The sequence below is a fragment of the Ixodes scapularis genome, unplaced genomic scaffold, assembly GCF_016920785.2.
Source record: "Ixodes scapularis isolate PalLabHiFi unplaced genomic scaffold, ASM1692078v2 PGA_scaffold11__112_contigs__length_91849675, whole genome shotgun sequence".
In the NCBI taxonomy this organism is placed as follows: domain Eukaryota; kingdom Metazoa; phylum Arthropoda; class Arachnida; order Ixodida; family Ixodidae; genus Ixodes; species Ixodes scapularis.
Genome location: NW_024609837.1, coordinates 60,383,890 through 60,409,839, shown reverse-complemented (window position 1 = coordinate 60,409,839; position 25,950 = coordinate 60,383,890). Strand labels below are relative to the sequence as shown.

Below are 25,950 nucleotides of genomic sequence, written 5' to 3'. Positions count from 1 at the left end.
ACTTCAGTTGAGCTATTTGGAACATATTGGTGAAGGGTCAGCTTAAACTTACAGAAAGGAGCGAAGAAAGAACGGATCAGAAAAGAGCTGTTTTGTCTGTTCTGCCCTTTCTTAGTTTCTGAAGGTTCAAGCTGACCCTTCGCCGGGACTAAGGTGAGCTTGTTCGTTAGAGCACAGTTTCTCAAAACGAGGGCGGAGTTTGGACAACGCAACTCTCAGTTCCGGCTCGATATTGAGATGCTGCCTGTACTTTGTTTTCATCAACGAAAATTAAGAAAAGCCAAGTTCGTATTATTTTTTTTTTTCAAGTTCCCCAGCCGGTTCGCAACCACCCGCTGAATCTGTCGAGACCCTAGAATAAAGGGTGATTCAACACTTGCGTCGAATCCGATCGAGTGCAGCTGGAACGGCTTGCGGCGGACGGGTTGCTATGGCAACAGCTGCGTGGGCTCCGTTTTGTTGGAGCCGGCGCAGCTGTTGCCATAGCAACCCTCGCAGTCTGTTCGTCTCAACGCAAGTGTGTGAATCGCCCTTTAACTAGGAACAACCAGGTCGTTCCTACTTACTCATGACAAAAAAAAAATCGGTGGTGCGAAATACATTTTGCAGAATTTACGCTTGCAGTAACAGAATCCTTCACAACCGAAGCTGGTGTGACGTCTGCGCTAGTCAGGTATAGCTTGATCTAACTTTATTAGATCAACTCAGTTGTGGAACCCCCCGAGAAGAAGGGGTAGCCCATCCTCTCCCGCTCAAGACCGTCACCCGTAGCCCCCCCCCCCCCCCCCCCCCCCCTCGTTTGAAACGCCATCCAGAGACTGCATTTCGAAACTGCATTCTTCGTGAACGCTACAGTGAGGCGCGATAGACGCTGTGCCATAAAACCTGTGTAACTCTAGCTATCATAGCCGCCAGGACGGCTGCTATGGTAGCTAGAGTTACACAGGTTTCCAGAAACGGTGGTGCGTCGAACGGACCTTGGGGTAAGGTGGTAAGGTGTCTATGGGCAGTAACGTAACTGAGCTGATCTAATAACGTTGGCTTGAGCTTAAATACGCGAGTCCTTATTATTGGCGATGATCATAATGATCTGCAGGTGCCTTTACCGCGCTGTCCAGACGTTTATAAAAGGTCGACCTTGTGGCACTGACCAGAAGGAAGGTGTTCAGCGCGGATGACCGAGATCTCCACTTTCTTCCTACTGAGGGACACAAGCCTGTCGAGCACGTATAGGACGAGCGGTCCCAGGAGGAAGTAGTAGAAGATGGGAGGCTGCACCAGGCGGCCAAGTCCGTGCAGGATCATCAGGATGTAGAAGACCGGGTATAGGTTGTGCGTGTTCCAAAAGGCGTTGAAGACGTGCCTCCGGGCGTAGGGCGTCGCGAACACGTACATCACGGCCAGCAGCATGAGCAGGAACACTCCGGTGAGACCTAGAGGTCCAGGAAAGTTATACCCAGGTAGCACAGTAATGTGGACCAAAATATATTCCTTTTGTCCAGGAATTCAGGCCCTTGAAAAGCCCGAAGAGACCGAATTAGAGCCAAACTTGACCTTTCTTGGCCATAGTCTGGGGAACCTTGGGCCTAATTCTCCAAATAAGTGACAAAGTTAGCCTTCCTATTGCTGGTAGTTTGTCTGTCAACTGGCATCTTTGGCCCTAAATTGCCAAATAACTGCCAGAGTAAGGCTTCACCTCTGGTTGTTCGTTTTTCTTTTTGTTTTGTTTTTGTTTTTTTATGCGGCAACTTTGAGCCTAATCTGCCAATCAAGTGCCAGATTTCGACTTCACTACTGCTTCTTGGATTCATACATGGCACCTTTGGCCCATGTCCGGCACTTCGGCAATTATCTGGCGAACCAAAAAGAATCATAGAATCACAAAAGAAAAGTACGCTGGCACTAAACGCCTTGGAGCAAAACCGCATTAGGCCAATGATACGCCAGTGGGAATGCCAAGCTGCAAGTTCGGCGTTTCGCTGGCATGCTACCTGGCTAGGGTCAATGCCAGACACGCAACGTTCTTCTTACAGCCTTAATTGCCAAATCTGATGCCCCTCCACGGGAAACTACATGAGTACTATTTCTCATTTACGTAGTTTGGGGGCCTTACTAATCGTTATCAAGAAAGCCACCTTCGACAAGATACAGAAGCCAACGGCACTGTCCTGGAGGTAGCTTTCTGCTGCATTTGTTATTTGCTTCAATGGATTGTATTATTTATTGTATTGCCCTTTCCTTACATAATGCCTTCGAAAAAGGGCCCTTAAGGAGCAAATAGATGAAATGAAATTAAATGAATATTGCGCATGTACTTCATTGATTGGCCCTCAAAATACGCGAAGGTACGGCGCTCGAACCTTTTACCGCCTTGCCTTATAAACGGTTGCTCCAAGTATAAAGTAAATGAACAAAGTAAAATAATAATATCTCAAGGTATATCTTTACTTCAAATAGGTTTCGATCTCGCGTCGCTTACCATTAAGATTGATCCACTGTACTATATATCTTCTTCGTTCCTTTAAATTCATATTCATAAACGTATGAACTGGCACAGGGAGAAACGCAATTTTCTTAATTACCGTCTATCAGCTGACCATAATTTACGCCACTTTTAAACGGTTCAATAATTATTTTGATTATTTAAGAAACAATATGAATAACGACGTTACCTGTCATCGTAGCAAAGCACCAGTAATGGAACTTGGGAAGCTCGTCGGTTCTGTATAAAAAGAAACAACAACGATAAAGTAAAAAAGAATAATAATTAGCGATACCTAAAAAAAAAAAAAAAGAACGAAGAATGTTCATGTTAAACACGTGCTTTCTGATTGCTGCTCGGCATAATGCATCGTTACGTCTTCAGCGGCAGCAAAATGAACGTTGAGGTAAGGGATAGAACTTAAGGTATGAACGGATTGATCAAAGCTGCTGACCTATAGTAATCTAGGCGCTAATTTTCTGAGTTCAACAAGTGTAGTAAAATACAAGTAACCGCCAAGATCATGTTTACTCTAACTTCCGCACGCAGTATGCAGTGATTTTGATAGATATCCAGGACTTTAAAAATACCACGTTTTTCGGACCAAGGTGAACTTGAGACACTACATTACAAGTCATAGATTTGTATATAGACGAACCTGATCACAGTCCGAGCTATATACGGTAATTCTTTTTTCCAGTTACATCTACGTGATGCTTTTAGCTACATGCCGCTGACGATTTTTTTTTTGTATTGTATGACCGTTTTGCAAACTACGCTACGACTGTAGCAGATTGTTTCTCAAGACGCTAATCCGTATCTCTTTGAAAACGGTATGGAATACTTACATTCTAAAAAATGCCTGCTCGTCTACTTACTTGCAAAACATTCCAAGAGCCAATCTCTGCGATCTACGTAATTAGCTCAGCGAACGATGAGGCAGAACATCCGTTTAGACCTAAAAATGAAGTCTGCGCTGTGGCATTACGCAATGCAAAGCTTCATGCTTCCATTCGTAATGCCACAGCGCAGACTTCATTTTAAGGTCTAAACAGATGTTCCGCCTCATCATTCGCTAAGTTGATTTGGTTGATCGCAGAGATTGGCTCTTTGGGTGTTTTGCGAATAAGTAGACGCGCAGGCATTCCTTAGAGTGTAGCTCAAACTTAATTACAGTCACGTGACACCTAAAAAAACGTGGGGCTTGGCGAGTCCTCGTCATCTGATTAACGCTCCTCGGCCAATAAGATTGCGGCATCAGTCGAGAAAAACGCCGAAGAGTCAATCACGAATCGAGGATCGTGAACAAATGATAAGCCACGCCCCACCTCTTTTTTTTTTTTTTTAATATGTCTGTGACCGTAGTAATTGATTAAAAAAATCGAAGGCCGTTCTTACGCGTGGAAGTACTCCCTGAAGAGGCAGGTGAGATCGTCCGCCGTCTGCGTTGCGATGTGGTAGAAGTTGAAGGCGTGACCCACGCTGTGGATAACTGCGGTAAACGAGAACCCGCCGGTAAAGAATGATCGGCACAACCCTTTCACTAGTACGCTGTCATTAAAGAACCGCTGAACATGCCTGTGAGTTCACCTTCTTTTTGTGCCAATTGCTTGATCTACCGACTCTAAATGTCCGATAAACCAAGAACTGCCCTCATGCGCGGGTTGTCTCTTTAAGAAGAACGTGATGAAAATCCGTAATGTCGCGGGAGACCATTGACATCACCTGACTGCCGGTGACGTATAATGAGAATGGATATGCCCCCGTCAACGGGCCTACCTGAGAAGATCCCGGCCCAGATGGCCACGTAGAGGTGCATGGGAATGGCCGAATCGAACGGGACGTAGCGGTGCAAGAAGGTGTCCCTGAGAAAAGTAATGCTGTTTCGGCACATGGTGAGCAGCAGCGTCGAGTAGGTGAACATCTGGGCGCTGGCTGCGCCGCGGGTAATCGTCACACCGTAGCCCGCGATCTGCCGGAGGCCTCCGTGCTCACGCTCCACCGAATAGTCTGCAAGAAACGGGCAATGAGGGACCAACACCCCCTTGACGACAAGACCGTTCTGCTGGGTTATTTCCGCCCCCTATTGGGGCCCGTCGTGGAGCACAGATCGGACGTAAAATAAGAGTAATAACGTTGTTTGTATGTTTATGCGAAGTGCAAGTTGTCTGCTTCTTGCGCACGAGTTTCAGTGACTTCAGGACGACTCCGAGCTCTGACTGGCTTTGATTGAAAGGATAGTGGTTAGACCTCAATGCTAGATGCCTTGAGGTCTACTTACTGTTTCTTTTAATCAGTCAATAAAAGCTCAGCGTTCTGCCATCATCGCAACTCCTGCACAAGAAGCAGAACTTGCGCTCCGCATACAGCGGGAACTTAGTCTGCGTCAGTGGGCTTCTGGTGTCTCAGCTGTAGATGAGCTCCATGGATGATGCTCATCCAGATCGAAACGGGCAGGGGTGGGGATTGAATAGCGCGAGCTTTCGCTTTGCGTGCTCCGAGCTGGTTTGCGCTAGCCCACTCGGTCACCTATCCTCTGTTTGGACGTTAGCGCTGGCTGAGTCCCTGCTGGAACGCATGTCCTCACTGACTGTAGGGACTTTCTACACCGGTTACGAGCCAACCGCTCATCTACTAAGAAGCGACTCCATCTCATCGGAAAACTAAAATCATCACAATGCAATTCACGTCACTCCACCGAATATACGCAATACACCACCTGGGACTGCCACGCGCTAGGTACAGAATGGGCAACGTTCATAAACACATGGAGGTCGCTTCATGGGTCTCCACGAGTTTCTTACACTCTACTCTTTACGACGAACTCCCGGGCGGAGAGGACTAACGTGCCTAAGACCGCAATCGACTTTCTAGAGGCAATAAAGCACGCGTCCGGGCTCTGCCTCTGACATTTTGCTCTGACTTTGCTCAGTTCATCTGTGTAGCCGAAATAGTCAATAGCTCACCCCGACAGTGTACTCTATGATGGGCGAAAGTGGGGGTGATGTTCTGCTGTTGGCCGGCCGGGCCTTTTGCGCTCGGTCCTCGATGAAGCCTCGGCTGGGCGAAGTCGGGGCTCTTATGAGGAAAGCGCATATGGGCTGGGATTTGGACAGGGGAGGGAATACGACCTATGGCCCCCACCACATTACTGACTGATATGTATAGCACTACGTCCCCATCACCACCTCCTAATACCTTTGCCCATCCCTGTTTATCTCTCCATCCCTACAAGACGACGAGTATACCCCCCTCCATGGCTGACTCGCATCCCCTTTTTTTCTCTAGTGTGTTCTTTTTGATAACAAAGACAATATATACACTGACTGTAAGGTATCCCAGCCGAGCACTGAAGCAACCCTCGTGTCGATTCTGTGCTCCGCGCAGGACTGTGGTAGGTGATGTAGAGAACCAAGCACTACGGCCTTATTATTTAGAAGATGGTTCATATGGCCAGAAAAAAAAAAAAAAAAAAAAAGCATGGCGCCCATTATTTGACTCACAGTAGGCCCTCTCGGAGAAGATGGCAAGCAGCACGAGCGTGTACAGGACCAGCCAGAAGATGTCGAGCCTGTGGTTCTCGACGAACTTCTCCAGGGCCACCAGGTACCTCGAGGCCGTGTCCTGGTCGTAGTTGACCTTCCGTTGCACGGCCAGTGGTTCCGCGCGCACCCTGCTGCTCGCCTGCTGTCCCGTCGCTTCAGCGGCCAAAGCTGCCGCCGCCGTCTGGCCATCACTCTTGCCGCCGAAGTAGCTGAATAGGCGAAACGATGGAATGATGTTGGGCTCCAATTTTCTTCTACTTAGATCGCGGCCACACTGTATACTTCATACAAAAGCGAGCTTTCAGACGTTGTCTGAGACGCGCTTCTTCCTCCTATAACGTCGTGTCACACTGGTCATTCAAAAACTGTCTGTAGACATGTTCAAAGCGCACAGATATACAAAGCAAACCCGCTTAATTCGAACATGCCTGAGGCGTTTCCGCAGATAATTCTGTCATGGATTTTGCAGAGAAACTCCGCGTCTTTTGAGTGAGCAATGTGACAGCGGCTTAAGGTGGACTATGGTGAAGGCTGCGAGCTATGTGCTCCAATCTAGTATCCAGAGAGGGACACGTGACCAAGTTCTCCACGTCTGGCAGCGCTAAACCGCAGGCTAAGTGCAGTATTGTTTGGAGGATTCCTCCAACCAGTGGAATTTATATTGTTCGCAGTCAGAGATTGGTGTTTGACGCTCGGCAGTTTGTTGCGACGTACGATTTGGGGGAGGGTCTCCGTCCACAAAAAAGAGCTAAGATCCGCCCACACAGAATATGGCTGCTGTGCTAATGAGGTTCCTCTATTAAAGAAATGCTCAGTGACAGTCGTTAAACACCATTGTTTTGAAATTTATGTAAAATATAACGTATTCATTTTTAAGCAACGCGGTCGCCCCTAGGGACGTTAGAACACGCGCACTTTGTAAGAAGAAAACAATTGGGCGGTAAAATGGCCGAGTTATCACCACACTATAGTAGGTTACAAGTCAAGAAGGTAGGAGAAGCTCCTCCCACAAGTGTGATGCGCCCGTTTCAAATCTCTCCGCAGTAAAAAGAAGAGTTCACTGGAAACGCTCCTTGTTCCGCTTCAATGGACTCCCACTTGTCTCCGATCCCACTTTTTAAGAAAGCGACCTTTGTATTCATCGGAGAGGGAACCGAGCTCCTGAAAGCAGCCTTTGTATCCATCGGGGGGGAAGCTAATCCCCGAAAGTCGTATTTGTTTCCGTCGGTGGGGGAGAACTCTAATCTCCCTCTCGTGGCTTCCACAATGCTAAGTCAAAATCGAAAGATAAACTAAATATGTACAGAAAGGCAAGACCCTCCTCGCGCGTTGTCCGCGACGTCACGGAAACGGTGGGACGCTATTGGATGCAAAGGTGGCGGAGGGATATATGATTCCCTTTGAGGGGCATTTGCCGCTACCTTCTTGACCTGTAACTGACTATACGAATGCTCTTTGCTTTATATGGAGACACTTTGTCGTAACCTAATGCACTGGTAGTGGCTCTACCACGTAACCGACAGCACTAGCGTGAAGAAGTGCATCAAGAGTGTCCAATTTGTTGGCCTTTCTTGTTTTATTTTGAATTTATAACCTTACGTGTGTTTGCTGCCACACATGTTTCGCAACATTTTTTCTTCATCCTCGTCACGTGTACGTTTGAAATGTTACTAATTACTTTTTGTTATTTGACTGCGATTAAGCTAGTCGACTTACGCAACGCGGTAAAGGGTTTCGTTCACGGAACGTAGAATTCGGTACTTCGCCTTATGCACATAACTAAGCATTGAGAATAGAAAATTGAACCATTGGTTTACTTTCATCTTCTGTATTTTTTTATATGAACAAGATCTAGAAATAACCGCACAAATAACCTCAGCACTCTAGACGCCAGAATAGGCCTGCAATTTCTGACCTTCTGATGTCTCACCGAGGTTCAGCTATAAAGTTGGTGAACGTACAAAAAAAAAAGTGTCGTAAATAACGATATTGGAGTGTCTAAAAAGGCGGTACTCTGCCTTGTTACAGTGATACAGTGAAGTGACCGGAGTAGGAGGAAATAACAAGTGAAGATCGGTTATGACTCTGGCCATGCACAGCTACCGCCAAGCGACTGTAGATTAAAATCCATAGCGAAAAAAAGGATGTTTCTGAATTTGAAGGTTTACTAACTTTTCATGTATAAGCATTTCCACTAGTACTACTTTTAATTCGACTTTAACATAGCATATGTCACAGTCTCCATAGTTATAATGTAATAATTTGACAGGTGATGTTCACGTTTGTCTCATGTGTTCGATCACAATACCGGATTATGACAAAAGTAAATATGCAAATAAGTCACCTGTATGCACGAACCAACGTGTTTTGTGCCCTGTACACGACACTGTTTCTGTTCAACGCAGCAGGCGCTGGTCCCCGAAACGAAGCAACTGCACGGCCATAAGAAAAGAGGTCAAGTTAGTTGTCGAATATATAGTACTTTGCACTACTTCACAATAGTAAAGATGAACTCGAATTTTTTTTTTTAAATAAAAGGTCTGTTCATTGATTTTGATGATTTACTGAGCGTTTAAGAAAGTTTAAAATCGTAAGGTTAAGAAATCGTTTAATGGGGTCCCTGCAGTTGAACTTAACCGGTTATTAACACATGTGGGCGGCATAATTAAAACTTCATTGTGACATAGCCAATAATAAAATATAATAAGTTTCGTGTTGAAACTCATTGCTTCACCATTCAGAAATTAGAAGTTTGAAGTATAAATTTTTTATATTGAAATAAGCTAAGACGTATTGTCTGCTTCACCTACTAAAACTGCAGCATATTCGCCATGCCTACAGTGCTCCGATCTGCAACTATGAAATCGCAACACATACAATTTTGCCGCTTCACATTCTCAAAATTTCTAGCAGATGGCGTTTAGGGAAACACTCATCCTCACTGGAAAAAAAAAAAGCAGACGTATTGGCCTTGTTAACAAAGTAAACTGTTCGAATGCATTATCTAACATATAAAATAAGGTTACCATGTGTTAGAGATTAAACTTAATATTAAAGGGCCCTAACCGTCAAAGTTGAGCTGCGTGTAGCCGAGCTGTTCTTTGTGGCTTTTGAGAAGCTCCTGGAAGTCGTCCAGAGTGATGGTCATCTTGTTCTGGAGACCTGCCTCGTGAAACATGGAGGCGATCAGCTCGTTCAGCTTTTCCTGCGAAAGGCTTTGATTGGCCAACTCCAGGAGGGACCTGCACATCCGCAGAACCATAAGCAAAGATGGCGGAAGTGACACGTCATTCTGTGAAGCAGATGTATAAGTGTCGTTTGAATGAAAAGAAAAAAAAAAGTAAGAATCGCGCACAGTCTGGTCAGTCTTTAAAGCTTTGGATCTGGTTGTTGCTTGCAAAATTAGTGCTGGAGTGTAGTTATTGACAAATTGGTAGTGATCTGGCCATTTGGGTGGGTCATATTCCTTGTTTTTTAGTATCAGGAAGTGTGTGATCTTGACTACATGACAATATTCTCTGAATATTTGCTTGTCGCCCATAGTGGAGACACATGGAGAGGGAAGCGTGGGGAAGTATTACAGTCAAAACAGTAAAAACAGAAGGCTAATAAGAGTGGCGCGATAAAATGAAGGACACCGGCTCTTTGATTGACATCAAAAATACGGTATTGCCCCCCCCCCCCCCTCTCCCAAAATGGACGCAGTTAGAGATGAAAAAGATCGTTATAATGATGGGTTGCTTCGGGTAGAGAATACACGTTATATAATGTAGACATCGAGAAACAGCATCGCAAAGCAATAAAAGCAATCTCCTCACTTGATCATGTTGGCAAACTCGTCCCTGCTCAGCTTTCCCGAATGGTCGATGTCGTACATGTCGAACATCAGCTTAGTTTTGTCTTCCGCCGTTCCTGAAGATAGAAGGAAAAATAACAATTTAAAAGAAATGACAACTCCCTGCTAGTGATTCACTTATTTCGTCACGATAATAAACGACTGAGCGTTCCTGAAACTTCTCCTAGATAAAGAAATGTTGAATATACAAAAGAAGATAGTGTTAGTATTTCTTAACAGCCTCTTTAGCGATAATGACAAATAACAATAGTGCTGTAAGATAGCATATACCCTAACTGCAGAGCTGGTAAATAAACGTAAGCATACTTTGCCATGCGTGTGGGTCAATATGCCAGTATTGCAGCGCATAATATGCACCATGCAGGCCTATAGCCAGCTTTGCAGTTTGGGAAATGAAAGATTACATTTTCCAGACTGCAAAATGGAAGATTTTGAGGGGGGAGGGGGGGGGGCAGGCCCCATGCCCCCCCCCGAAATCTTCATTTTGCTGGGGCCTCCTCCCCCCCCTCCCCTTTATACAGCAGTTTGTCGTGAGCGCCCCCCCCCCCCCCCCCCCAGAAACGAAATCCTGGCTACGTGCCTGGCACCATGTGTACATAATCTTAAATTATTTACAGCCAAATACAAATATATGTAAGCATGATGAAATATGAGTGTCTTTTCGTCTCAAAAAGTGAGCGCGTTGGCGCCTGGCAGATACTTTACTAAACGCCCTAAGGAGGTCTTATCGCACTTCCTGGGGACTTGCGGCTTCACACTGTTGTTTGGTTTTATTTACTTCAAATAAGCATGCAATATCAGGAGTATAACTGCTTCTTCAGTATTCCTATGGCATCTGTTTTTCCGTTAATCAGTTTTTAGCAACTAAACCAAGCTTAAAAGGTTCAATGAAATGTCGCCGTAGCCCAACCCACATAGCATATTGGAGGACTCTATTACTTGACCTTTATAGTTTTCTTAAATCATTTTAACCACACACACACATATACACACACACACACGCACCGTTTTTTAACTTGTCAGATTTGTTTAAAAAGATCTGTGAAAGTTACACTTATGCTGTTTGTGCAGGTGAGTTATACGGCCAGGGGGACATAGTATAGGGGGCTAATTGTAACGATCACCCTACCGAAAAATCCGGTTTAACTTTTCGCTATCCGGATTAAGGAACCGGAAATCTATCTGGATTCTATCTGGACTCTATCTGGAATTTAGGTTTTCAAAAATTATTCCTTTGTCTGCAATCTGGATTTCGGGTTTCCAGTAACAAATTTCCGGTTCCATAATCCGGTGTGTGAAAAGTTATACCGGATTTTTCGGTAGGGCAGTCGGATAATTAATTAAAATTTGTTAACTAACTTTTTAACTAGTGAAAATAGACATATGGTTCCAATTAGAAACTTGCTGAGCGTCATCGAAAACCACTAAATCAGTAATTTTCAGGAAGACTTTGAGCGTGTGAGAAGCATAGTAGTGCACTAAAGTTACCACTCGTGGGGCAGGTACAAGGCTAGCGGTTGCGGTAAGACGCCCGCGCAAGTTTTCTGTCTCTTATGTAGCCCCAGCCTTGTACCTGCTCCACGAGTGGTAACTTTAGTACACTAGTACGCATCTCACGCGCTTAAGGTCTTTCTTGAAATTACTGGTTTTACGCGCCATAGCTATCCCAATCCTGCAGTCTCGAATGGCTTGAATGACTTTAATAAATGCTGTGAAAACATAGTAGGTACTACCGGGGAAAAATGAAATGCGAACAGAGGAGCGCGTGGCTCGCGGTACAGGCTGTGCCGCCTGGAAGTGAGCCTAGGAGCGAGGGTGCGTGGCCTACTCTGACGTGTTCACGCCTCTCCCTCTGCGCTCTCCAAGCTTCAGCAGTGCGCCTCTTCGTGCGCTGAAAGCTATCACCACTATCTTTGCTGGCTCAGCGCGTGCGGTGCAAAGAAGCTTGCCGCACTCGCCGAGCAGGCAAAGATAGCAGTGACAGCTTTCAGCGCACTGAGAGGCGCACTGCCGAAGCTGGGGGAGCGCCAATCGAGGGGCGTGACCACATCTAAGTAGGCCACGCACCCTCGCCCCTAGGTTCACTTCCAGGCGGCGCAGCCTGTACCGCGAGCCACGCGCTCCTCTGTTCGCATTTCTTTTTTCCCCGATAGTACATATCATATCCAGTATAGACTTAACGCTGCGGGCATCTGGCTGCGAAAGGGGCACTTAGCACCAGACAATGCCGGTCAAGTGTTCTTTGTTCGAGAGACCGTATACCCTTGGAAAATATGACGATCATGTCGAGGAACTCCCGGAAAGAAATGTAGCCGTTGTTGTCGTTGTCCACGAGCCCGAACATTTGCTGGACGAACGTCGAGTCCGGCTGCATGGACAGGGCGCTGGCGAACTCGGACTGCGTCAGTTCCAGGTTCACCACGTCCCTCGCCTGGGCGGCGTCCAGCTCCAGAATCTCCTTCTGGTCGTGCTCGATGCCAAAGGCCTGCAACGTCACAGTTCCCCGGAATCACTTCGCAGATCGTCTTGTTCTGGCGATCGACATCTTCATTGCATTTCATTTCATTTATTGTTCTCTCAGGGCCCGAAGGCATTACAGAGAGTAGTGGGTTTTTTTTTTAACGGAAACATATGAGTATAACGATACATAAGGCAAGACATAAAACAAAAGTTACTGAACATCAAAAAACTTAGTAATGGCAATTTTAAAATCAGTAGCATCAGTTATCGAGACTATGGGTGCAGGAAGGCGATTCCAATCTATTGAGGTCTGAGGGAGAAAGGAGGCATTGAAAGATGAGGTGTTACACTGGGGGACGCCCACTTTTAGATGGTGATTAGTTCGTAGCGAAATGTAAGGTGGTTCTAAGAATAATGTTTGACGAAGTGTTGGATTAGAGTGAAAAATCTTCTGAAAAAGACAAAGCCGGGATATTTTCCTGCGAAGAGAGAGGTTAGGCAAGGAAAGGGATGCTTTCATAGATGTGACGCTGGATGTGCGATGATAGTTCGAGAGGATGAAACGAGCGGAACGATTTTGTATGGACTCAACAGCGGATGAAAGGGTGATATCGGGGTCCCAGATAGAGGCTGCATATTCCAATTTAGTACGGACTAAAGTCTTATAGATTAGAAGCTTTAATGAAACAGGAGTAAGCGAAAGTTTTCTTTTGAGGTAACCTAGTAAGCGATTAGCGCTATTAGTGACATATTCGACATGTAAATTCCAGGAAAGGTCATTGGTTAGATGCACACCAAGATATTTATAGGAAGTAACAGAAAGTAGGGGGGGAGTTAATGATGTTGTAGGATGGACAAGTGTTATTATGCCTGGACACTCTCATAGATCTACATTTAGATGTGTTGAGTTCCATATGCCATTCTGAGCACCATTGTGTGACGTTGTTTATAACAGTTTGAAAAACAGAAATGTCAGAATTGTTAATAATTTCTTTATAAATGACGCAGTCGTCAGCGTACAAGCTGATGGAAGAGGAAACATGCATAGGAAGATCGTTAATATAAATAAGAAATAGTAGTGGACCGAGCACAGAACCTTGAGGAACACCAGAGTTAACACTTGATAATGATGAGTTAGTTCCGTTGGCGCAAACAAATTGCAAACGATTTGTTAAAAACGATTCTATCCAATTGACTATGTTGTTATCTATGTTTAAGTTACCAAGTTTATGGAGAAGGAGTACATGGGGTACTTTATCGAAGGCTTTGGAGAAGTCAAGGAATATGCAATCCGTCCTGGAACCCCGGTCGAGAACTACGTGAAGGTCATGGAACTCTTATCGTGATTGTCATATCACAAGTTTTAAAAGAGCGCCATGTACACACCGCCACGTTCCAGCCACGCCATCGAACTGCTCCGCAAATCAACACAGAGAGGCAGTACCCAAGAACGAGTTATGTGACGTCAGCGCGCCACGCGCCTCGGTAGCGCACTATTTGCCCACCGCGGAGGAATGTGGGTGTGGGAGGAGCTTCGGCCGCATTCTTAATCATAGCCATAGAAGATTTTACCCCAAATATAATGTTTCTCTGATAAACTACCACATTCAGTGTATAAGGGTACATGCATCATGTGAACTTTAAAGCGACGTTTACTTCGCATAGCCTTAAGCTATCAGTCTTAACTTTGCAGAAGTCAAGTGCCTTAAAAACCCAAGTCTCGCTGCCAATACATCATGCAAAAAGGTACGGAGTTTCTCTGCAGACGTGATGACAAACTTATCTGCGAACACGCCTGAAGCATTTTGAAGCATGTCTGCTTCAGACATTGGTATGATTCGAACATGTCTGCAGGCAGTTGTTCTATAACTAGTGTGACAGTACCGGCAAACAAGATAGAAAAACGTCTCAGACATTACCTGCACACTATGCTTCGCATAGTGTGCAGGTAATGTCTGAGACGTAAGGTAATGTAATCGTGGCTTTTGGGTTTAAGTGAGCAAAAAAATTCACTATGATGTGGAAGCGTTTAGATATTATAGACCGACACGCGGGCTTGACGTCACGGAGCTGCGGCGGCGCTGCGATCGCGCCGGAGCCGGCTCTGGCCGGAGCCGGCTCTGGCCGGAGCCGGCTCGTGTGGGCAAAAGCGCGCACGTTTCGCATGGGCGTCATAGCATTCCAGCATCATCTCTGTTGCCGTTAATTGCACCGAAATGTACAAGAAAAGCAGCGGAATGAATTTCCACAAGTTCCCGACATACTCTGAAAGGCATAGAAGGTAAATAATATCCATGGACCGAAAAAAAAGAAAAATGGTAGCCTCGCGCGAACGACCGTTTGTGCGGCAAACACTTTCTTGAAGGCAAGTGCGGCTTCCATTTCAATCTCCGTCCCGAGGCTTGCTCATGTTCAGGGAAACCGTTGTCTGATCGAGAATACTCAGATTTTGTTCCCTTGGTGTTCGCGTACAAAGCACCGGCCAAGCGCTCATTGGAGGCTCGCTACGCCCGTGCTACCCAGCAGAAGGGGATCGGCGACAGAACGGCAGTGTTGTAGGCGTTACCGAAAAAAAGTAACGAAATACGTTACTCGTTACTTGCAAATAAAAGGTACGCGTTACTGAGCTACGTTACCTAAAAATAAAAGAAACGCGTTACCGCTACCGATAAAAGTAACGCACGTTACTTCTGCGTCACTTTTTTAAATTATAATTTAACACATTTTACGGTTTTGACGATCCAGGTCATATATCAAGAAACATTAATGTTCGTCCAGAAACTGAACATAATTACTTTATCTTTTTACGGTTTCACCTAAATACGAGAGAAAATGCAAAGAAAAACATGGCTTGACGCCTAAAACACGAAAAAAAAAAATGAAGTGTAATTTCTTTAGGACTTGGGAGGTAGTAACCAGTAACGTAACTACGTTACTTGAAATAGTAACGTAAGTACGTTACCCGTTACTGTGTCAAAAACGTAACGAGTAGGTTACATTCGTTACTGAAAAAGGAACGCGTTATTGGTAGCGCCGTTATAACTTTCTTGTAACATGTTATTGCCAAGGCTGCAGAAAGGACAACGCATTACTGCTTGTCGTGCCTTGTAGTCATGAAGGTAGAAAAACATATCATACCCTGACTTGAAGACGCCGCGCGGGTATTTAATCAATTAATAAATACACTTCCGCAGACCCACAGTCTGCTGATCCCGCCGGCAGTGCGGAAACCGACTCGAAGTAATCGTAGGCCTCGAGAGACTTGTACGCTTGCACCGTGTCGGCCGTGAACTGGCTTGGCGAAAAAAACTAAATAAACGACGACGTGAGCCGTCGACTTCGGTGGCAGCAACTTTACGTCGGAAGTCCAGCAGGCCTTGTTTACGGCGTACGGATCCTCGTAGCAACGCCGTCCACGCACAGTTTGTTTCGATGCCGCTGCCGTTCAGGCTCGGGTAGTCGGGCATATCATACGACATACGTTGTCAGGAAATACGACGCACAAATAAAGATGCAAGCGTCCCTGCAACGTCAACAACGAGCGCACGCCATAGAACGCAATGTCGAAAACACGGAGAGCCGGGTTGCTTTTGCCCACATAGCTACCGCGCATGCGCGGCCTTCCGGCCGTGTTGGTAAACAGAGTCGCTCCGCCGTGTCGGTCTATAGCTATATACCACTATGCGGCGGAGCCCTTGCCTGAGCGAACACGACCCTGAAGAACTTGTCCAGCTGCTTCTGACGGTGCTCCAGTGTGACCGCCTGGCGAAGAAGCGTGTGTTCTTCTAGCTCTCGGCGCTCCCGGCCCACGCCGATGGCACCCAGGAACTCCTCCAGTTTGCCAATGAAGCCCTCCAGGTCTTCCTTCGAGTCAAACTTCAGCACCTTTGCGCAAAGAAAAAGGGCAAGAGGTCGTTCTAAGGAGGGCATTAGGCTTTCTGGATTTAAACGAAAAACGCAGATAAACATCCTCCGGTTGGGAAGATAAATAAAATGCAGTTACAACCAAAAGATAGCAATTTCTATCGAGTTTTGCTGGATCTTATTTTTCGTCCCAAACATTTGTTGAAACATTAGTCGGGCGCACACTCTTATCTAAAATCAGGCACTCTGCCAGTTCCAAATCAGTGGAATGACAGACCTTGAAGGACAGTTACGTAAGAGTTATGTCTGTTGGTCGGTCACCACGGACTGGTATGATGTCTTTGTTCTGTTCAATTCAGAGCTGGGTGACAGTGTTCTAAACTACACTGACGGCGTTATTGATTGGATCTTGCGAAAGAAGCACGAGCAACTTGCTTTTCTTGTGTCAGAGACACATTCCTTGAGAGCAATTTAACTTTTTGCCATCGCAGTGAGCAGAAGGATAAGAGTATACAAAGAAACCAAAGCTAAGCTCCGGGCGATTACTTTAGAACTAATCGTTGTTTGACCTGCTTTTGGACCTGTTGTCCGTGATTTGCATGTACTGTCGCATTATGGTAAATGGTAATCGCTATAGGGAGGCGTAAAATAAAATAAAATAATTAATTTTAGTTTTTAGTTTGGGGTGAGTTTTTTTTTTTACCTATAGTTATCGTACATAGTGTTCATATTAAAAAAAATCGCCGAAAGATACCGACTTTTTATAATAATGCCCGCAAGATATCTTCTAATTTTTATATAAATACACACAGGAAAATCTACGACCTTAAGTGACATTAAAAGTTAAGCTGCATCTTTGTAGAAAATACATAATTAAAACCCATCCACCCATATTAGAAACGTGACGAAAATAGATTTGTTTGCCGAGACGTAAGTATTGTGAGAAATATGTAAAAGACGAAATGCCCAATCAATCATTAAAAAAACACTACCCCCCCCCCCTTCAAAAATAAAAACAATTATAACGGAATACTTAGGTTAACTAGACTATTTTTTAGCATTGCTTTCTCGCTGACAAGTTATTTCACTGAAATAAATGCCGAAATCGCCCAAAATGTATTTTTCTTCTATTAGGGCGAAGAATAGATCCACGGCCCATGGACAAGGCTTCTTTTTTCTTTTTATTTATTGATTAATTTATTTTACGTCATGTTCTGAAACTTTTTTATTCTACAACCACCACTGGCGCATCATTCGAACGAAATTTCAGCTTTCTGCAATGAGTAGTTTGCTTATTTGGGCCAAAAAACAGAGTTTCCTTGATCGCATCCTGTTTACGCTGGTTTCCAAGAGCCCCTAACAAAGCGCCCTGAAGATGCAACCTACCAGATCGTACTCTCTGGGCAGCCGGAGCATGAAGAAAAACCTGTTCTTGGCCGAAGCCACCTGCACCACCACCGTCTGGACCTTCCTCAGGTCGATGCTTCGCAGGGAAGCCCCGCTCGTGGCGTGAACCACGTTGACAAACTTCTTGTCCGGCAGGAATCGGATGGCCACGTTCCGGTAGCCTGGCTTCGGGCCTTGCCACTCTCGTGCTGCGCCAGGCGTTCATCGACCCGGTTAGCGGCCACCGTGTGTAGTCAATAAACACGCGAGTCGCGACGTGGATTGGCTTCTAACATCCTTGCCCGCACACTTTAAGGCCGTGTACAATAGGAAAGTTCCACGAAACGCATTTTCCCTTCCGGTAAGCAGCATTCTGCCATGTTGATGAACTGCGTCCTGAACTCCCACCATTTGTTTACACGTAGGCGCTTAGTTATTAGCGTCGCTTTTGGTGTTGGTGAAACGCTGAGGCACGAAGGCAAGCACCCTCTCGACGGCAGAACTCTCTAGAAACGTTGTAGGGACGTAATTTAAGCCGGATAAGCGCAAACATACTCCGATGTCTTTCTTTCTGTACTCGGCCCGACGGCATCTACTGGAGCCATTTTGGCCGCGACTGGTCGACTTCTCTATTGACGGCTCGTCTCAGGTCCGAACAAATGCCGGCCTTTACAAGAGAATTGGTCGGTGCACGGGTTCACTATGCTGCATAAATTTCCGTAGAACTACGTGTGGGTGACGCAAGAAGTCAAAGGAATTAACGCTTCGCCGAGTTGCGCTCAAGAGTCGCGTGAACTGCCCGTGCCCCAGAAGACCCGAGCTAGGCCGCTCGGCCGCTAGGGCAATGTGCGAAGATTGTGGAATCAGGGCTGCTGGAGCGGCGTCTGCCGCCCTTTCAGTCAGACGAGAGCATGTCGCGTTGAAGCGAGCAAACGAGCAAGCCAGCAGATAGGAAATTGCTGCAGAAACCACTATTGATGTTTGTCTATGAATTGCGATAGCATTCGCTAGGACAACCTCAAGGGCGACGTCCTAGAGGACGACGTCAACGATGACGTCTAGGACGACCTCTAGGACGACGTCAAGGACGAGCTCAAGGACGATCTCAAGGGCGATCTTTAGTAAGACGTCGAGGACGACGTCAAGGTTGCCGGCTCCTGCGACGAGGGTGCGAATGTGAAGAAGTCTGAGAATGTTTCTGATATGGTTTAGTGTGCATACCTAACTGCGCGGTTCTTGGTAGCAAGCTCGACGCGCCGTCAGGGAGCGCGGCGATGCAAATCGGTCGGCGCTCCGGTGTTACCTGTGGGACGTCACTAGTCCTACGTAGTTCTACGTCAAAAATTCAAGTACAAAATTATGCCCTTTTTGTGTAGCCGGCTACTCCGACCCACGCGATCGATCACGACACAAGATAACTCGACCGAGCTGGAAAACACTGCCTCCGGGCGTAGAAAGCATACGTCGAGAAGTCATCAACACGGCGTCCAGCCAAGATTTTCATTGCTCTCATTGGCTCTGACTGCAAGGATAGTGGGTAGACCTCGAGGCAGCTAGCATCGAGGCCTACCATTTCCAGCCGGAGCCAATCAGAGCTCGGTGTTCCGACGTCACTGCAAACCCTGTGCAAGAAGCAGACGAACTTTCGCTCCGCATAGTTTCTAACTATGATCACCAACAGCGCAAAAAAAAAAAAAAAAACGCTGGGCGTGGCTTATTATGACCAGGCTTCTCGCTTCGTGATTTGCTCTTCGATTTGTTTATCAACAGACGCCGCGATGTCATTCGCCACGTCCCGCGTCTCTTAACTTGTCGGTGTCTATAAAGTCACTCACAAGGTCAATATGCTATCAGTCTCGGCTGTGAAATAAATACAAAAACTACGCAACAGAGTAGAGACATGTGCTTAAAGACCGAAACCCGTTCGCGCTTTCCATTTTTCCCTCGCTTCCTTCTCTCCCTCCGTTTACACTGTCCAACGTTGTCTGTTTCCTCCTCCCCCATGGTGAGTTGGATCTTCTGCCTTGCAGAATCTCAAGTCTGGCCGTCGGCCTTTGAAATCATTCTTGCCATTTATCCGAAGCTCTATCGCAAATCGCAGGAGACGTTTTTTCTTTTTTTTTTTTTAAGTCCTGCAGAAACGTTTAGAAGAGTCCGCAACAGAGCAGAACGATATCACCCGAGCTTCCCGAGACCATGTCTAAAACCTCGAAAAGTCGCAATTTGAAATTTGGGCACGGATTGTGAACTTGTAATGGATGCGAGCGTTGCGGTATACGTTTGGCGAAGACTCGGATTCAATCGCGTCCTTCACTCGCAAAAAATGGCGACTGCCGATGTTGCTCGCTGGTGCTTTGGAAAGGGTCTATTGCGCCCGCACTTTGCACTGAGGACCAAGATGGCAGCGGCCACAAGAGGATTGCGGAAGGAACTGCTGATACTCTAGTCGTTACCTATTTAGTGACTCGAGCTCTTACTATTTTGTTATAAAAAGAAATACCGGTATTAAGAGCTGAGTTTCTTTCTAGGAAAACCAGTAGTTGATTCTGAAAAAAACCATTTGTCAACATTTATGTTAGGTTGACTCCCCCCCCCCCCCCCCCCTTTCCATCATTTTGTGTAGACTAAATACTTTGATACGTTTAAAGATAAACAATGTCGCTGAAGCGCTGTCATACATGTTGTCAGCTTCTTACCACTTATCACGTTATGGTCTCCCGAACGAGGTCGTCTCTTGTTCAGCTTCTTGCGTTCCTCAGCAACATGTCGGTTTCTTCTCGCGGCCAACATGAAGAGCAGCATGACACATCCTGTGTACGAAGAAGGCGAAAACGGCAGCCGCTTTTATCTCCAAAGTCTTGTACGGGTAGAAGATGAGGGGGACGAGGGGACGAGTGCGCGCGCAGTGACATTAGAACACCGACCTCTCCGTGGTTGGAATGACTTGTGGGTAGACAAAAATCTGTCTCTACTCACTCTTCGAACGATTTCGAACGCAAACGCTGGACGCTGTCGTTCGATACGCGTTCGAAGAGTGAGTAGAGATAAAGGCAGCTAGGCTTCGCGCCTATCCACAAGTCATTCCGACCATGCAGAGCTCGGTGTTCTAAGGTCCTCGCACGATCTCGTCCTCCTCCTCTCTACCTCTCTTTCTATTCGTATATTACGTGGAATGCAGTATTTAAGGGCAAAATCGCTTAAGTTTGTTTGAAAGACAGTATAGACAGTCCTTTCTGGCAGGACAGAAAACATTCTTTGTCCCCATCCTCACACGCTGCCCGTTTCGATCCGGACAAGCACCGTATACCAGCGTATACGGTTGCTGATCACTATAGTGCAGTGGTGCACGTTAAAGACCCCACACCATGGTGCCTGGAACGCGTCTCCGAGCGGTGTTTTTACCGCGTCCTAAAAAGTGGCACATTGATGTTCATTTTAAAATGTCGTACAAGTGTCACATCGTCGCCGGTCGCGATCCTGGAGGTGAGTATTTCAGGCTCCTGTTCTGCTGCAAATACCTCTCGGGCTCGACAGTTCGGAGAAGCTTTAGCAGCCGGGAGTTGGGGCCTCCGCGACGGCAGCGACACTCAGGTTAGCTCGCCCCCCACCCGCCAGGATCGCGACATCCGACGTCACTCCGGGACCATATTTTGATGTGTGGGTGGGCGCTAAACACACCGGTCGAACGTGTGTTCCAGGCACTGTATACCCAGGCTAGCAGTGGTATACCCCCCCCCCCCCCCCCCCCCAGCACCGGCCAAACTCCTCATCTATACAGAAGAAACACCAAACGTCCTTCGGGGCTGACCGTGCGGAGCGCAAGTTCGTCTGCTTCTTTTTCAGCGGTTATGGCGACGTCAGAACGCCGAGCTCTGATTGATTCTGAAGGAAGCATAGTGGGTATACCTCGAGGCAGCTTGCTTTTATATCTATCCACTATCCTTCAATCAGAGCCAATCAGGGCTCGGTGCCTTTCTGACGTCACCGCAACTCCTGCGCAAGAAGCAGACGAATTGCTCTCCGCATTGCTTGCCGTCTCGCTTACCCAAGACGAACAGTGCCAGGCCCAGGAACGTGAGCGCGTACGAGACCTCGCTCTCGCTGAAGTAATCGAAGGTCTGGAGCCGGGTGCAACTCTCGACGCGGGCGCTGTTGAGTGGCGGCAGAGCGCTGCACGTTACGTTGCGGCCAGCCGTGACGCACGGGTACTGAATTGTCAGCTGACTCAGGCAGGCCGGGTCCAAGCCGGGGTTGTCTGCCGGCGAGCAACAAACGATTCGTTATGCATTCATCTAAAACAGCCAAAAAAGGCAAGGCCTGCTCGTGACGTCAACGTTGGCGGATTTCCGACGCACCTTAAGTGGCAAACACTCCGAAGCTCGACTAGAGAGACACCGCAAAGCGACAGACGACGCGTCCGTCAAGACGCGTTGGTGGCGACTCTGACGCAAGCTATGCGGAGCACAAGTTTGTATGCTTCTTTTGGAGGGGCTGTGGTCCCGTCAGGACGCCGACCTCCGATTGGCTTTGCTTGAAGGATAGTGGGCAGACTTTAAGGCAGCTTGCTTTGAGGTCTACCCACTATCCTTCAATCAGAGCCAATCAGAACTCTGCGTCGTTCAGACGTCACCGGAACTTCTGCGCAAGAAGCAGACGACTTGTTCTCTACAAAGGTGCTCTGCGTGGATCCGCCAGTAATGACGTTTGGGAGGGGAACGTGCAGGCCTTGACTTCTAGGTGTGTTTGTGCAGAGAGACGCTTTGGGTTCCACCGAGCATCTTAGGGCCGTCGCACTGCACAAGCGCAAATGTTATGCGCACGCGCAGTGCGAGGATGCAAGCTATTCTGAGGGAATCGAAAGCCTTGGTTCCCCCTATTCTAAAAATCCCCAACGTCAGTTTGGTGTGCTGTCATCTGTAGTTTGCATATAAGACGATGATACGTAACGATTTTATTCTGAACGCTTTTTTATTTTTTGCACTTGCAAGCACGTTTTTTCGCACGAGCTGGTTGCCTTGACTGCCACGGCGGCATTTTGTTTCCGGCTATTTCTTTGTATTTTTTTTCCGGTGAACTACAAAGAGTGCCGTCGCTCTAAACAGAAGTACAGTGCTAATCACACTTGTCTATAACGCGCGAGCGGGCGGCTTTCTCCGGGGAGCGCTGGACTGGTGGCATTCGCAGAAACTAAGCTAGTCACGTGGCGCAACATGGAACGGCCCGATCGAGGGGTGTCCTGCCCACTCTATCAGCTTGATAAGCGATAAAAGTGCTTCATGATATACATTTGTTTTTTGATGACGACATTGTTGATACGCCTTGATACTCTAGTTTGTTTATTGTTCGAGCAATGATGTTTGTAAAAAACGTTCGAGCAGCCTTCCGCGTTCGCCGCCAGCTGATAGAGTGGGCAGGACACCCCTCGAGCGGGCCGTTCCATGTTGCGCCACGTGCTAGCTTAGTTTCCGCGAATGCCACCAGTCTAGAGCTCTCCGAAGAAAGCCGCACGCTCGCGCGTTATAGACAAGTGTGATTAGCACTGTACATATTGAGGCATCCTAGTTCAGCGGTTTCCTAATCCAACAGTCGAAGTTGGGCATATCCGTATGGAAGTACCTTTTCCTTAAAAGCAAAAAAAGTAGAACAAGCGTGCGTCTTGCCTGAACAGGAGTTAACTTACCGGTTGACGGAAGTCGAAAAGGGTTAGTCTGGATGTCTCCCGGGTTGATGTTTGTGGCCGTCAGAATAACGTCGTACACGTTCAACCTCCTTATCCTCTCGATCTGGTCGTTTGAGAAAAAACTGAAAGAAACAAACATTAAAAAAAACCTCTATTTGTCGATTTCTATGAGAAAACTGTCACGAATAGCAATCACGAAGAGCTAGCTGTCACGGCATTTTCTCCGCTAAATTTACTGGAGGATGAATCATTGTCAGAAGTCAGATGGCCGAAATTTGCCCGTTGTTAATTACTTCACAAGCTTTTTTCCAAAACGCTTTCGGACATATAAAAACAATTCAAGGAAGCTTGAGCCCGCCTTCAGTGTCCTTTTAGCTTCTAACTATACTACCATAAGCCGCGCTCACCCCGTTTGGTTGTTTTCAAACCAGAATCTATCGCCGTCCCTGATTCTGCGAAACTGGTCCCTGATGATGGTCTGGAAGAGCTGTCCAGGGCGATCCGTGGTCTCCAGCAGGCCTCCGACCCACATGTCCACGAGGTCCGTCGAGTTGCCATACAGTTCCGGGAGAACCCTGTCGAAGAGCTGTACGCGCGTGCGACTCGCGTCAACGCATAAGCACGGAAACGCTCTTCAAAAAAGGAGTTTGCAGTTACCGAATCGAGGGAATACGCTGCTTGGCTCGCTTATTTTATGGGGGAAACTAGCTTGCCAAAAGTTTTATACCGAAGTAGCGTACCATGTACAGAACGTGACATATTCAGCAAGAACAAGAGCTTGCTAGATTTTTTTGTTGTTGTTTGTCTTACATGGAAAATACTTTATTCAAACCAACGGATGTCATGGAACGGGTTTACGTATATAGGGCAACTATCTATTTGGTAAAATGGTATGTGCTTACACTCTTTTAAGTAGAGCGGAAAAAAAAGTTCATGCGGTGTTGCTACATGTTTAGCGCAGCTACATGCTTCGCGCAGCTTACAATATCAAATTATTGACCAACTCGAATATACTTTAGTTAGAACTTTGATACCCTCGTGCTTAAAATACGAGAATGGTTTTAAAATACGTTCTTCTTGGCTCATGACAGATTTACAAACGTGCGAAACTTGGGGACGGCAGTTGCCCTTTGATCTTGTTGATCTTTCTTTTTTTCCAAGATAATATGAATAGAAGATTGTGCATAGATGGATAGATGAACGTCTGATGGAATACGGTTGAACTTTTTTTTTTTAACTAGGCGGTAGCAATTGTGCCTATCAATACCTATCTAATCGGGTGGCTGTGATGTTACCTGTTATAGAACTCTCTTCCCACACCTACTAGCCAAGCCTGTCGCAACGAATCATTCTAGCAATCTTTCTCTGGGCGCTGCCATCTCGCTCCTGAGCTGTGGAACCCGCTCTGTAGAAGCGCATCCCAGTGACTCAGCATTTTTTTTTTCTGTCCCGAGTGATGAGCATTTACACCTGCGGGTTCTCTTGGTAGAGTAGGGGCGACACCTTCTGGCCCATCTCGGAGAAGTTCGAGAAGTCGGTCGGGAGTCCCAACAATCTTCGAGCGGTCTTGTAGTCGGGGATAGCGTGGTCTCGCCCCCTCTGGATGTTCACGGCCATCAGGTCTCGGCGAGAGAATTCCAGAGGACCGAACACGCGTCCTGCGTAGACGTCAATGAACCCAAGAAGGTCCCGAGAGTTTAGTTGTAATGCAGATGGTTAAGCGTGTTGGCGTCTAATTTACGATAACAAAAGAGAGGGATATGTTTGTCTTCCATGTCCCTCTTTCGTTATCGTAAAAGAGTTTATAGAGGTTTTTTTTCCCCCGAAAACGTATTGTGGTACCACGTACAGCTCCTGGAGCGCGACTCTGGCTGTTTTTTTTTTTTCTTAGCGCGTGCTCAAAAGTGATCTTTAAATGTACACCTTGTGACGTCATGCAGGTGTGACGCTGTTGACTCCTGCGACCCTAGCGGTGGCACGGCAGCGAAGGTGAATGCGACTGACGCCTGCTCAGCTGTAGGTCCCTCTTAAGCTTGACAGCCTACGAAAGCTTTCAGCAGTCAGGAGGTGGGACGCCACGACGACGGTGGCACTCGCGTTCGCTCGTCTGATTTGCGAGGACTTCTGCGACCAACCCCCAGAATCCCTGTCTGCGCCTTTTATCATATATTCGGCAAAGGCAAAAAAAAGGCCTTTATAAAAGTAAGCGAGGCCGATGAATTCATTACTTAATCGATTAAAGGGTGTTGATTAATCTAGTTAAAACTTTTAATCGACGCCCAGCGCTAGTTTTAACTAGTGCCACTAAATAAGCTACGCTTCAGAGTAACGACACTTGGCCATATTGTGGCTTAAAATCATGGTTGCCAGTTATCTGAAGCTTTATCTGAAATCACAGGAAATGCTTTTCCGCCCTCCACAAATGTTCAAACCGTTCGCGACAGGGCAAAGCAATATTACATTACCTTCCTAACACCGAATCTAATGCTGAGGAAGTCGCACTTTTGAATCATGACGATCGGCCGTTGCGTCTGTTCTGCATACGAGCCAAAATGGCGGCGCCCACAACAATGTCGGGGAACGGAGTGCCGATACTCTAAGCGCAGCTTATTTAGTGGCTCTAGTTTTAACAAGTGCGTTTTTTTTTTTCGTAGAGTTGTTGAGAGGAAGCTCGTGC

General features: G+C 46.7%; 1 protein-coding gene across 1 annotated transcript in view; it reads right to left on the bottom strand.

Annotated features, from left to right (window-relative positions):
- The window catches only part of LOC115322793 (dual oxidase 2), a 70,168-nt gene that overhangs the window by 5,049 nt on the left and 39,169 nt on the right, over positions 1-25,950 (bottom strand). Inside the window, exons 11-26 of the mRNA XM_029983150.4 lie at positions 24,744-24,931; positions 23,681-23,859; positions 23,274-23,395; positions 21,639-21,848; positions 20,290-20,403; positions 17,594-17,802; positions 16,043-16,228; positions 12,146-12,368; positions 9,846-9,939; positions 9,094-9,269; positions 8,372-8,459; positions 5,986-6,236; positions 4,262-4,492; positions 3,881-3,974; positions 2,673-2,722; positions 1,152-1,433 (exon numbers count right to left, since the gene is read on the bottom strand). Coding sequence (XP_029839010.2) covers positions 1,152-1,433; positions 2,673-2,722; positions 3,881-3,974; positions 4,262-4,492; positions 5,986-6,236; positions 8,372-8,459; positions 9,094-9,269; positions 9,846-9,939; positions 12,146-12,368; positions 16,043-16,228; positions 17,594-17,802; positions 20,290-20,403; positions 21,639-21,848; positions 23,274-23,395; positions 23,681-23,859; positions 24,744-24,931 — 2,697 coding nt within the window. The remainder of the gene's footprint in view (positions 1-1,151; positions 1,434-2,672; positions 2,723-3,880; positions 3,975-4,261; positions 4,493-5,985; positions 6,237-8,371; positions 8,460-9,093; positions 9,270-9,845; positions 9,940-12,145; positions 12,369-16,042; positions 16,229-17,593; positions 17,803-20,289; positions 20,404-21,638; positions 21,849-23,273; positions 23,396-23,680; positions 23,860-24,743; positions 24,932-25,950) is intronic.